A 13,485-nucleotide genomic window follows, 5' to 3' on the forward strand; every position below is an offset into this window, starting at 1 on the left:
CAAGCTTCCCATTCAGGTTGGTGAGATGTGGTCTTATGTGCAGCTCTTGGGAAGGAGAAAGTGAAGAGGGAGGCACGGGGTGTGTGTGTGTGTGTGTGTGTGTGTGTGTGTGTGTGTGTCACTCCTTGAATTAAGCACGTTCCTCCGTGATTCTGCAGAGGGCAGCAGCTGTGGTCTTGTCTGCGGTGTAAACCTGGTTTCCATGGGGATGAGGGATTCTGTTGGCCACCGTTGCTATGGACGCTGTCCCATGACTGTCCCACATCTGCTGCAGGACCAGGTGGAAAAAGGTGCACAGAAATAATTTGGGCACTGGTTGGTCCTGGCTTTTGGTCCTGGCTTTTCTTTAGCAACACCTTCTCTGAAAGACAGAGGCAGTCTTTCTAAGGAAAGGAAATCAGATTCTTAAGGGGTAAGTAAGAATCTGCAAATGCTTACCATCCTTCTTGCAAGCCGCCCAGAGTGGCTGGGGAAACCCAGCCAGATGGGCAGGGTACAAATAATAAATTACTATTATTATTATTATTATATTCAAAAAGGGCTGATAGGAGTTGCAGCCACAGTCTGTCCGGCACGTGACGAGGGTCCTCCCTCTTCTCCCCAGCAGTTCTTTTCCAGGAAGGAGAAAGTGCAGAGACACTCCCTTAAAGACCCAGCAGGATGGCCAAGGCTATACTCAAGGGCCCCCTGGTCCTCTGGCATTGCAGCTTTGCCAGCAGAGAGAAAAACCTGCCTGAGCTGCTCAAGGAGAACAAGTATTTCCCGTTCCAAGTGCAGCAACCCAAAGGTGAGGAGCGAAGCCTTAGGAAGGCTTCTTGGGTCTTCTTGATTGTGCTGAGGACGGTTGGAGGACTGCCTGAGACGGGCCACCGTTATGCTTGAAGTCTGCTCTAGCAACCATTGCACACATCGCAGGGAACTATCAAATGGTATCTCCCCCCGCCCCAGCCTCCCCAGTGTTGGGAGCTGCAGTCAAACATAACTGTGCATGAGGGCTAGTTCATGCATGAAGGAGTTAAGACAACAGAGCCATGTTCCTAGACTCAGCTAGGTCATGCCTCCCCTGTGAGGGAGGGAAGTGAAAGTGCTTCTCTTCCTTTCTTCCAGCCATAAAAACAAAATAAAAAAATTCCTTCCCGTAGCACCTTAGAGATTCATGCATGCACACCAAAGCTCATCCTAATAACAAACTTAGTTGGTCTCTTAAAGTGCTACTGGAAGGAATTTTTCTTATTTTGTTTTGACTATGGCAGACCAACATGGCTACCTATCTCTTCCAGCCATGTCTGAACTTGCAGCAAGTTCAGATTACATGTTTGAAACTATCTTGTGCATTTTGCACCCAAGAGTAATCTGCCTGTGTTATCCCTTGCTGCTGCATGGATCAGTGCTTGAATCAGACCTTTGGATTTAGTAAGGAAAGCCTCTAAACATACTTAACACTGTGTGTCATTGCTACAGGGGTAGAGAGAGGGGACGTGTTTTAAGGCAGACTAAATGGGATATGGAGAAGGGTCTAATAACTCATATTTCACACTATGCTGCTGGTTAACTTAAGAGTGTTTTTAACCCTGCTGGGGGCTGTCTCCCCCTTGAGAGTGTGCAAAGCCCCACATTTTGAATGCAGGCACCCAGCCGGTTCTTTTGTTAATTTACCCACACATGGGTCAGATCTATTTTCATCCCACAAACCCAGCCCTATTCCTGTCTCTGACACGGGAGAAGACAGGGAGCTATTCTCCGGAGTTACTCTCATTCAAGATGCATGTCTGGGGTTAGGCAGGGAAACTTAGCTGCTTAAACTTCCGTGTTTCAGAATATCTTCATGATAGCAAGGGGGAGTCTGTGTCTTAGTTTGCTCACCCAAATAAAAAGGTGTCTAAACAGTTCTCCGCTGTCGCATGTTTTGTGTCATTGAAATATGCAACACAATTTCAATTTTATCCGCATCAGGAGCTCTAATTTTGTGTTCTGGGTGCTCCCCAGCTCTGGCCATGGGGACGCTGGGTTCTGTGGCCTGGGCTGAGGGAGGGAGGTTGGGGACGTTCAGCCCGGGATGTGGTGGCCTGTAGCTCAGCTCCGTGGGGCTTAGTCCTGAATTTTGCCCTTTCTCCCTCCCCCCCCCACAGTGTTTGTGATTGAATATTACAAGGACATGATCTGGAAAGGACTGGTGATTTTCCTGCTTTCTTTGGGGCTCAGCATACTTCACTTCAAATCACCACGGGTAGGCACATGATTCTTGCCACTATTGAGAACCAGGTACCAACGAGATGTATTTGTCTTGCCGCAATTCCCCTGCTGTGGGAATACAGATTTCCCCTGAAAGTATTGAGCTAGTCACTTGGCCCACACCACAAAGGGTCTGTGCGACTGCGCTAACTCACATTCCTCCCTCGCTGCTCTCTTGACTTCGCCTTCTTTCTGTTGTCTCCCCTGACACCGTTTTGCAGTTGGGCACCAGCTAATTCCTCCACGAACTACCAGGTACAGTGGTACGTTGGGTTACAGATGCTTCAGGTTACGCATTTTCAGGTTAAGGACGCGCCGAAACCCGGAAGCACCTGAACGGGTTACTTCCAGGTTTTGGCGCTTGCGCATGCGCAGAAGAGCTAATTCGTGCTTTGCGCATGCACAGGGTTGCGAACGCTGCGGGTTGCGAACGTGCCTCACGCACGGATCGTTCACAACCTGAGGTTCCACTGTACATTCACAGACTTGAATAGGAATATAAAAGGGAGTTGTCCTGTAAGGCAGATCACCATTGGTCCCATTTTGCATCTAGGGAACTGATGCAATCAAGTACATAGCCTCAACTGTGCTTCTTCTGTGAAGTTGATGGGGCGCGTGTGTGTTTGTACAAATTGGTATCAGGAAGAGCTTGCTGGATGAGGCCAATGGCCCATCTAGTCCAGAATCCTGGTCTCCCTTCAATGAGTCCAAACTTAGATTCACAAAATGCTTAGGGCTAAGCATACCCCTGCGTACCCCCAGAAAAAAGCACAGGCTAGGAGCCATCAAGAACCCCTCTTCTCCATTGAAAGCCACCCCAGTTTGTGGCCATCCCTGCCTCCACAGTTTAACTCTTAACTCTTTTTATTCGCCCTGAATCTTCAGACATTCAGCTTCATCGTATGTCCACAAATTCTAGCGTTTCTGTATCAACTATATCCATGTCCTGCTTAATTTTATACATCTCGGTCATCATGACCCCTCTGGCTCACCTGACCTGTAAGCTCACAATACAGACAGTGCAAAACATAGAAATAAAAAAAAATGATTGCCAAGACGAATATACCCCAACCTAGTGCCCTCCAGATGTTTTGTACTGCAAACCTCACCAGTCCCATTTGGCTCAGGCCTGACTGGAGTTGCGGTTGAAAACATCTGGACGGCACCAGGCTGGGGGACGCTGGTCCAGGTGAATACCTGGCTCCGAGGAGCAGCTGTAGGGCAGAGATTTTGCCTTCCATTCCCCTGTTTTTGAGATTCCTGGAGGCAACGGGTTGACCCTGATGAGGAGCAGGGTTCTCCAGCTGATGGACCTCTTTCTAAGCTTCATTTCCCCCCTGGCACCCCTCACCTTCTCTGCCTGGGCCCTTTGCTCTCCTTTCAGGGCACTCAAGACTTCACAGTTTTCTTTGTCTTTGGCATGTTGACCGGACTCTGGCTGTCCATCAGCAACATCCACAAGCGCCGGCTGATCATCAACCACATCAAGGAGGTCTACCAGTTCTACATCAAAGGCATCCTCTGGCAGGAGGGACCGCTGCATCAGATCTACGTGCGGCTCATAGCCCAGCCCGATGGTACCACCAGCATGGGGGGGGGCATGTAGAAGGCTAAACTCCTCCTCCTCCTCTCCCGTTACCTCCAGGCCTTCCCTCTTGAAACATACTCGGAGTCGAGAGTGGATTTCATGCTCTTTATTCAGCTCATAGTGGCGAGGAGGGATGGAAGTTCCCCCAGAATGTAAGCTTTATACACATTATTTACACAGTGGGCCCCACGGGATTGGCTAATTCCGGAATTCTCCTGTAAGCCAATCAGGTTGCAGATTCACTTCCACCTGGAGCTGGATTGGGTGGCTCCTATGGACCAATCAGACTGCTGCATTCTGGATCCTATTGTTCTAGGACCAATCGGACTGCTGCATTCTGAATCCTATTGTTCTAGGACCAATCAGACTGCTGCATTTTGTATCCTATACAACTCAGTACATAACACCTCTCCTCAAATCTCTCCCCCCTGCTAAGCTACTTGCTAAATCCCACTCAGTCTTATCCTATTTTTGCATTTTAACTAATAACATTTAATAACCATCTGATGGTAATAAAACCTCCAGGGATGCCCAAACTTTTTTCAAAGAGGGCCAGATTTGATGAAGTGAACATGCGTGAGGGCTGACCAAAGCTGGTGAGCTTTTTTTAGGATTGAAGTTGGTGAGCTTTTTTTACAGTTTTACCCCAAAGTTGGTGAGCTTTTTTTTACAGTTTTACCCTGCGAGCAGCCTGCACATGATTAAAATTGCACGTGGACATTATCAGTAAAAGATTGCTAATAACAAATATTTAAAAGCATTCAAAATTGAAAACTCAACCATAGGTTTAAAAGACACGATTCAGCTTCTACAAGTCTGGCTAGGCTTGCTTTCAGGAAATAAGAGAAATCAGAAAATCAGATTACAGTGAGGGCACCTAGCTAGTGTCAAGAGGCAGGGAGTTCCCAAGGTGAAGGTGCTGCCACACTAAAAGACTTCTTACAAGTGCTGAATGAGGGCGATGTGGCACTTGAAACAGTGCCAGCTCCACAGACTGAAGCGGGGGACACACAGGTTAACTGGTCCCTATCTGCTATGGGGTTTATATACAGTGGTACCTTGGTTCTCAAACTTTATGCGTTCCGGAAGTCTGTTCCAAAACCAAAGCGTTCCAAAATCAAGGCGTGCTTTCCCATAGAAAGTAATGCAAAATGGATTAATCCATTCCAGACTTTTATAAACAACCCCTAAAACAGCAATTTAACATGAATTTTACTCTCTGTTGAGACCCTTGATCCATAAAATGAAATCAATAATCAATGTACCGTACTATGAAATAAATAAGGCAGTATTGTAGATGATAAAAGTTAAAATTATTATTTTTTCTTACCTGCACTAATTATAGTCATTGTTTGGATGGGGGGCTTTTATCCTGCGGTCTGCGGTCACACAATCAATCAGTCAGTAGCTGAACTGGGTTCCACACAGTCACAAAAACAAATTAACCGAAAAAGCCTCAAAAACAAAAAATCAATAGCAAAAGCGTCAAACTTAATCCGTTCCGGAAGTCCGTTTGACTTCCAAAATGTTCAAAAACCAAGGCGCGGCTTGGTGCAGGCGCCCCGGAAACAATAACCAACAGCTGCATTGGACGTTCGGCTTCCGAAAAAAAGTTAGAAAACCAGAACACTTACTTCTGGGTTTTCGGCATTTGAGAACCAAGGCGTTTGAGAACCAAGGTACTACTGTATGAGGAACACCTAGGACTTGAGCCGGTAGCAAACTGGCCGCAGAATGCGGGACTAGATGCGCCATGGGCCTGATCCAGCTGGCTATTTCTATGTTCTTATGAAAGCTTCACTTAAGCCTTTGCGCTGCTGTTTTTGACTGTAACCCCCATCAGCCCCTGAAGGAGGAGGCATGCGCTCTGGGCTGCTCCTGGACCCAGGCTCATTGCTCCATGGCTAGACAACGTGCCTTTTACCAGCTGCACCTGGTATGACAGCTATGGCCGCTCCTGTGTGCAGCCAAAGGTAACTAGCATTCTTAGGACTAGTTAATGCATGAAGGGGTTAAGACCACAGAGTGCTATTCCTAGACTTCACCTCACGTGGAGGAGGAAGTGAAGTTCTCATTCCACCATGTGAAACTGACCAGGCAACATGTCTGGGCTTGACTGCTTCAAGCCCTGACCACGTGCTCAGAAATAATTTCCTGTATTTTGTAAGCCCAAGGCTTATCATAGAATCATAGAATTGGAAGGGGCCCTGAGGGTCATCCAGTCCAACCCGCTCCAATGCAGGGATCTCAGCTAAAGCATCCATGACAGATGGCCATTCAGCCCCTGCTTTAAAACCTTCAAGGTAGGAGAATTCACAACCTGTCAAACAACTCTTACTGCCAGAAAGTTCTTCCTGATGTTTGAAGAAGAGCCTCTGTTCTTCTTGCTGCTGCATGGGATAACACATGAATCTGACTTTTAGAGTTTGTAAGTAAAGCATTTAAACCAGGGGTCAGCAAACTTTTTCAGCAGGGGGCTGGTCCACTGTCCCTCAGACTTTGTGGGAGACTGGACTATATTTTGAAGAAGAAGAAAAAAAATTAACAAATTCCTGTGCCCCACAAATAACCCAGAGATGCATTTTAAATAAAAGGACACATTCTACTCATGTAAAAAAACACGCTGATTCCTGGACTGTCCATGGGCTGGACTGAGAAGGTGATTGGGCCACATCAGGTCCTCGGGCCTTAGTTTGCCTACCCATAATTTAAACCTACTAACGGTGTGGTCTGTTTATTGAGAGAGGGTGAGTCCTGTAAACAGGATATTTAAAATGTCAAACAGCCTCTATTCCTCATGCTTCACTGCGCTGCATGATACTGTGATTTTAATACTCTGCTGGGGTCTCTTTCTAAAGATCCACACTTTGGATCTAGGGATCCAGCCAATTCTTTTATCAATTACCCCACACAGGTGATTTACATCAATCTGTTTTGCACCCCACATCCTGGACCAGGAGAGCAATGGCAGTCTCCATAGTAACGCTCTGTTTCCTCCTCATTCCAGCCTACGGAAAACGCTACTACAGCCTCATTATCAATGGATACCGCCTGGAGGTGCTCACCCTGGCTGCACTGACGGACCAGTTTGAGGTATGGGGTGGGCCCTTACTGGGCCAGTTATAGGGCTTTGTGTCTTGACCAGATGCATGGCAGATGGAGGACCAAAGGTCCAGCCTCACATACCTGATATCTGATGCATTTATTGGCCTGATATACATGTAGATACAGTGGTACCTCGCAAGATGTAATAAATTCGTTCGAGTTTTTTCGTCTTGCGATTTTTTCGTCTTGCGAAGCACGGATTTTGGAAAAGCTTCAAAAACTTCAAAAAAGGCTACCACACCGCGTGCTATGAGTTGCTCCTCGAAGTCAAGTCGCAACTGCACCCCCTGAATGCACGGTTTTAAGAAAAAGGAAACAAACTTGCAAGACAAAGGAAACAAACTTGCAAGACGTTTTCGTCTTGCGAAGCAAGCCCATAGGGAAATTCGTCTTGCGAAGCAACTCAAAAAACGAAAAACTCTTTCGTCTTACGAGGCATTCGTCTTGCGAGGCGTTCGTCTTGCGAGGCACCACTGTACTCCACGTTCCTCTCCTAATGGTTGGAGCACCTTCCAAAACAATCTGAATGGTAACTGCAGTAAAGAAGTTGGCCCTACAGATTCCTAAACCTTAAATGGTTCTCCATTTCTTGGCCTCTGCCTCTAGGAAAATGTAAAATATAACTAGCTAAAACCATACCCACACAGCATCAATAGTTCAAAACACAGCGAGTCCTTTCACTAGGCAGACGCCCCCAGGCGAAGTACCAGGGCAAGAACGTTTGACACACCAAAATTTCCCAACTACAGCAGCAAACCCTCAAGACACTCTGAGTCGCTTACCCACGATCCCAGGGATGGATCCAGCCTCTCCCCTGTTCTGATCCCCCTGCAATGGGAGAAAAATCCCTACACTGGGGGAAATCCCTACACTGGGAGAAAAATCCAACGCTTTCTCACAAAGCTATGGGGCCACAACATTTCTCTAGGTTGTCGTCAACACTCCACCAGTACCTGCTTCTCGACTTCCTTTTCAGTATGATCTAAACCATCCCAGGTGCTTCCGTTGTGATTCTTGCATTGCAGCAGGTAGGACTAGATGACCCTCGGGGTCTTTTCCAACTTTACCATTTTGTGATCATAGGGAGAGACATTGCACATGTGCCACCTGGTGGTCGGTTCTCGTGTGCATGTGTGCTTCGGTGTGTGCATGTTGATTTTTCTTTCCTTGTTCTTAAAGGGGGCGCTGCTCCTGTCGGTCTCCTGGGTAGCTCTTTAGGTAGTTGAGGTGTAGGTGGGTCCCAAGAGGCAAAGCACAGTGATAACAGCAAGAACCGTTTTTGAACTACGTAACTGGGGCAAAGCAACTGCTTATATACATTCCTGAACGCCTGGGCCACTCCCAGTCCCAACATGATTGGCTGTCTATACTTCCAAGCTGCGAATCATGGCTCAGAGTTTAAGGGCCAATGGCAGAGGCCCAAATCCTGAAATGCTCTGTGATTGGATAACATGTATCGGTTCAGAATACAGGAGCTCAGAACCCTTAGTCCAGACTCAAGCTCAGGCAAACACAGACCGCTAACTATATAACAGTCCAGTGGTACCTCTGGTTGCAGACGGGATGCGTTCTGGAGGTCCGGCCAGATCCTGAGGTTTTCGCAACCTGGGAGGCCGCTTCTGCACATGTACATGCAGCGTTAGAGTGCTTCTGCGCATGCGTGTGCTGCAAACCCCTGAAAATATACTTCCGGGTTTGGCGCTTATATATCCCAAAGTTTACGTAACTGGAGGTAAACTGTATTTATGATTGCATTCCAAATATAATTAACCCTCTCAGATAAGACCTACTATTTTACTGACCCCCACCCCAATCCTGGGATCTAGCCGTGGAATTCTAAGCACTAATGCCCACCAGCAGCCTCTGGTCACCCATCATAAACATCTCTCTCTCTCTCTCTCTCTCTCTCTGTGTGTGTGTATAGAAGGGGCAAGCCACATCTCTGAAGGGGGCAGGCTTAGTCCCCTGTGTTAGATTTCTGAATGAGAAAGGGAGGCGTGTTTCACATTACCCTTCCCACTGAATCACGGAATCGTAGAATCGTAGAGTCATCTACTCCAACCCCCTGCAATGGTAATATTTTCATTTTCTGTTACATTGCTTGACTCTATGCTCTTTATTTGACTTTCTCCAGGTTGTTTTATTTATGTTTGATTGATTTAATATGCTGTAAACCCCTTTGAGGTTTTTCTTAAAAGTATAAAGCAGTATAGAAATTCAAAAAATAAAATAAAATAAAATAAATAAATGGACCACTATTTTGTCTGAAGTCTACTCCTACTGCTTTTGACGGAGTTCACTTCCCAGCACAGACGTTGTCTTCATTTTCACTTTTGGATCTGACTCACATCTGTATGTAAAAAGGGCCTTTCTGTCAAGTAACCACAGAGGTCCAGCAGAAGGGGCAATGAGGGTTGGGGAGCTCCCTCTGTTTCCCCTGCAGGCCTCAGGTGGCCCCTGGCTCTCCCCACCTTTGAGAGTTGGAGGGAAGAGAACAGGCTCCATCCTTCCAGGCCTGCTCAACCTGCCTCACCTTGCCTGTGTCTCCCCACAGCTTCTCGATTCCGTGGGGCGCCGCATCGCCCGCAACCTCAACCTCAACTTCTTTGACTATGAGGATGTCTCCACGCGTCACGTCATCAGACACCTTCCGCCGGAGAGGTACGACGACGATGACGACATGGACTACGGGGACAACACGAGTGTGTGAGGGGAGCGGGCAGGGGTGTGTGTGTGTGCTTGGCTATTAAAGGTGGGCACTCTGTTCTGGGTGATGATTGTGTCCAAAGTGTGTCCTTTGCCAGGGTCTGCCTGGTTCCTTTCTTCTCTGTCCATCAGCAGATGTCTTCTGAGCTGCTTTGTGTCTACGACGGCCCAGGTTCAATCCTGGGGAGATCTCCATGGAATGGGAGAAGGAGGGTGGGTGGCCCAAAGGAACTGGGAGGAATGGTTCCAGCATGACCAGACCCAAAAACCTCCTGGCGCTGGAGTGGTCCAAGAGGAACTCCACCCAAATTCATCCTGAAAGCCTATCTGTTGCCCAGCTCCTAGTGGTTAAGAGTGGCGGACTTGTAATCTGGTGAACCGGGTTCGATTCCCCTCTCTTGCACATGCAGCTGCTGGGTGACCTTGGGCCAGTCACACTTCTCTGAAGTCTCTCAGCCCCACTCACCTCACAGAGTGTTTGTTGTGGGGAGGAAGGGAAAGGAGAATGTGAGCCGCTTTGAGACTCCTTAAAAGGAGTGAAAGGCGGGATATCAAGTCCAAACTTCTTCTTCTTCTTTAAGATGAGCTTAACCCTGCCCTGTGGAGCAGCCAGTCAAGTCTGACTCTCTGGTAGTTGCTGCTATCCCTGACTTTTGAAATTGGAAAAGAAGAGTTTGGATTTGATATCCCACTTTATCACTCCCCTTCAGGAGTCTCAAAGCGGCTCACAATCTCCTTTCCCTTCCTCCCCCACAACAAACCCTCTGTGAGGTGAGTGGGGCTGAGAGACTTCAAAGAAGTGTGAGTGGCCTAAGGTCACCCAGCAGCTGCAGGTGGAGGAGCGGGGAAGCGAACCCGGTTCACCAGATTAGGAGTCTACCGCTCTTAACCACTACACCACACTGGCTCTTTATTGTCACTTGTACAACTTGTATACAGTGAGATTACACGAGCACCCCCATTCAGCTCTCTTAGCCTTAATTCCCCTCGTTTACTGACGCACACCCATCAAACCTGAAAGTCAGCTGCCCTGTTGTTATCTTTCCATTCAGCAGCCTAACAGCCCAGGATAGAAGCTGTTCTTTACCCTGTTGGTGTGATTAATCCTGCTTCTATATCTTCTGCCCGAGGGCAGGAGATCAAGAAAGTGCCGGCCAGGGTGTGAATCATCCCTGAGAATTTTCCTCACTCTCCTGAGGCAACGTTCTTCTGCTATTTCATCCAGCGGATTCACGGGACAGCCCATAATATCTTGTGCTGTATTCACCACCCTCTGTAGGCACTTCCTATCAGCTGATGTCAAACCAGCGTCCCACACCGGGATGCAGTAGGAAAGGACACTTTCTATTGTGGACCAGTAGAAGGAGATCATCAGATGTTGATTGACATCGTTCTTCCGCAATACTCTGAGGAGATGGAGTCTCTGTTGGGCTTTCTTAACCACCTGGGTTGTATTGATTTTCCAAGTAAGGTCTTCACTGAGATAAACTCCTAGGAATTCAAAGGAAGAGACTCTCTCCACACAGCCCTCCCCGATGTACAGCGGGGCTAGTTCTCCTCTCTTCCTCCAAAAGTCCAACACCATCTCCTTTGCTCTTTTTGTTCACCCACAGCCCCCAAAACAAGAAGAGAAGCTGGGGGTGCAGCAAATGAATTGATTTTTAAACCAGGCTCTGATCTAGGGCGGGTGGTGCTGTGGGTTAAACCACAGAGCCTTGGGCTTGCCGATCAGAAGGTCGGCGGTTTGAATCCCCGCGATGGGGTGAGCTCTCGTTGCTCGGTCCCTGCTCCTGCCAACCTAACAGTTCGAAAGCACGTCAAAGTGCAAGTAGATAAATAGGTACCACTCCAGCGGGAAGGTAAGTGGCGTTTCCATGCGCTGCTCTGGTTCGCCACAAGCGGCTTAGTCCTGCTGGCCACATGACCTGGAAGCTGTATGCCAGCTCCCTTGGCCAATAAAGTGAGATGAGCGCTGCAACCCCAGAGTCGGCCACGACTGGACCTAATGGTCAGAGGTCCCTTTACCTTTTACTGAGCCAGGGCACTCTGCAATGCTCAGTTCAGCCTTCCCACAACTCGCTGGGGGAAAGCAGAGATCGGTTCCAGCCGCCTTTTCCCACTCCAGAGCATCCTGCTCATTTCACTAATGCGAATGCCAAACTTTCGGGAGCTTGAATTCCAAGCCTCAGTCTGACCCCAGGTGTGCTTGCTTGCGTGCGGATTTCAGAACCCAATTGCACCCATTTCAGCGGTCCAGATGGTGGGACTTTTCTTGGGCTACAACTCCCATCGTCCTCCCTGAGTGCTGGCCAAGCTGCCATGGGCTGATAGGAGTTGGAGTCCTGCGCCAACGGCGTCCCACAGCTGGACCCCAACCCTGCAGCCTCGGGGCGGGGGCGGGGGGGAGTGTTCTCTCTCCTTGCTCGCCTGTTGCCCCCTTCGCCCACTAGATGGCGCTCCTTGACTTTGACTCGGGGCCTCTGCTGAGCCGCGGGCTGCAGCACTGAAAATTTGGGAGGGTTCCTTGCTGGCTCCCCAGCCCGGCTCCTTCCTCCCTTCCAGCAGAAGGCAGGGAGCAGCCAAGGGCGGGCGGGCCGGCAGGGACGGGGGCTGTGCAGAGGCTCCGGGCATAGGGGACTTGCCGTTGGCCCTGGGCGAGGGTGGTGGGGAAGGGGGCTTTAGGAGAGAGGGGCTGGAGGGGCGCAACTTTCTCTTTCTGCGCGTCGTGGGGTGTCCCTTCCAGAGGCGCCTGCTCAGCTCTCCCACTGCGGCCCATTGCAGCAGCACTGAATCGCATCTCCTCCCCGCGCGCGCTGCTGCAGCGCGTCCTCCAAGCGCCTCTGCCTTGCCAGCTGCAGTCCCAAGACCGCGCCACTTTGCACAGAGAACTGTAGAGTCTGGAGGAGGAGGAGGAGGAGGAAGGACCGAAAGGGCCGCCCAGCCCAGCCCCCGACACATGTGCGCCATGCTTAAAAATTGTGGGAAACGAGAGCGGGTGGCAGGCAGGATTAAACGAGTTACTGAAGGTTAGGACCCGGAGAGGGGCACGGGAGGGTTTGTTGAAAATGCTAAAACACAGCCTGCGGAGGCTCTGGATGTGCTCAGAGCAGTGGTGGGGCTCTTGAACTTTTCCTCTGCAGCTTAGATACCCTAAACAACACCCCCCCTCCCCAGTTAATGTTCTCCTTGCACCGGAGCAGGGCATGAGCCCACCCACGTGCCATTTCTCCGGCTGGTGGTTTGCAGGAAACAGTTTTGGGAGCAGCTGCCCAAGGTGGACCCCACTGGAGAGGGTATTCCGTTAATAGGGAGCCCCCCCTCCCCAAACTCCCCTCAGAGGAGGCACCCAGAGAAAGGTCTCAGATGAAGATAGGAAAGCCGGTTCCTACTGGGAGAGGAGCCCTGAAAGATCCTGGGGTCCTGATTCGTACCGGGCTTCTTAAGTCAAAACCAGCACTTGAATTGGGTTTGGCAACCTCCAGACAGCCAGCTCCGCTGTGCCAGGATTGGTGAAATAGGAGCTTATTGCCTTGAGCCTGCCTGTGATTGGGCGGCCACATTGCACACCACTTGCAGTTTCTGAACCAACTTCCAAGGCAGCCCCACAGAAAGCGCATTGCAGGAATGCGACCTCAAGGTTACCAAAGCAAAGGTGGCGGCTGCAGGCAGGTTGTCCCAGTCTAGGCAGCTTAAGCTGCTGGAAGAGCCTTTGCCCCACTGTGGACACCTGTGTCCCCAAACGACAGACAGGCTTATTCAGAGGATGAGCCCTCAGACTCTGAGAGTTTGGATGTACATGGAGCACAGGGGTTGGAGTTAGAAAACTGTGTGAACCTCCAAAACGTCAGTCCATG

General features: G+C 49.4%; 1 protein-coding gene across 2 annotated transcripts; it reads left to right on the forward strand.

Annotated features, from left to right (window-relative positions):
• Window positions 1-229: 229 nt before the first annotated feature.
• On the forward strand, window positions 230-9,699 carry TMEM249 (transmembrane protein 249). 2 transcript variants are annotated; one of them, XM_081874798.1, is made up of 6 exons: window positions 230-412; window positions 605-787; window positions 2,130-2,227; window positions 3,617-3,809; window positions 6,828-6,913; window positions 9,480-9,699. In XM_081874798.1, the coding sequence occupies exons 2-6, from the start codon at window positions 661-663 to the stop codon at window positions 9,633-9,635; spliced, it is 660 nt and encodes a 219-aa protein (XP_081730924.1). In that variant the 5' UTR covers window positions 230-412; window positions 605-660; the 3' UTR covers window positions 9,636-9,699. The 2 variants fall into 2 exon arrangements, with proteins under 2 accessions (XP_081730924.1, XP_081730925.1); XM_081874799.1 differs by having other exon boundaries at window positions 608-787.
• Window positions 9,700-13,485: the final 3,786 nt, after the last annotated feature.

The sequence above is a fragment of the Podarcis erhardii genome (assembly GCF_964252035.2).
Source record: "Podarcis erhardii genome assembly, chromosome: 8".
Taxonomy (NCBI): Eukaryota; Metazoa; Chordata; class Lepidosauria; order Squamata; family Lacertidae; genus Podarcis; species Podarcis erhardii.

Coding starts and splice junctions, on each gene's coding strand:
- TMEM249 (XM_081874798.1), top strand. CDS start 661: ATGGCCAAGGCTATACTCAAGGGCCCCCTGGTCCTCTGGCATTGCAGC. Junction 3,810..6,827: donor GCTCATAGCCCAGCCCGATG/GTACCACCAGCA, acceptor TCCTCATTCCAG/CCTACGGAAAACGCTACTAC. Junction 6,914..9,479: donor CACTGACGGACCAGTTTGAG/GTATGGGGTGGG, acceptor GTCTCCCCACAG/CTTCTCGATTCCGTGGGGCG.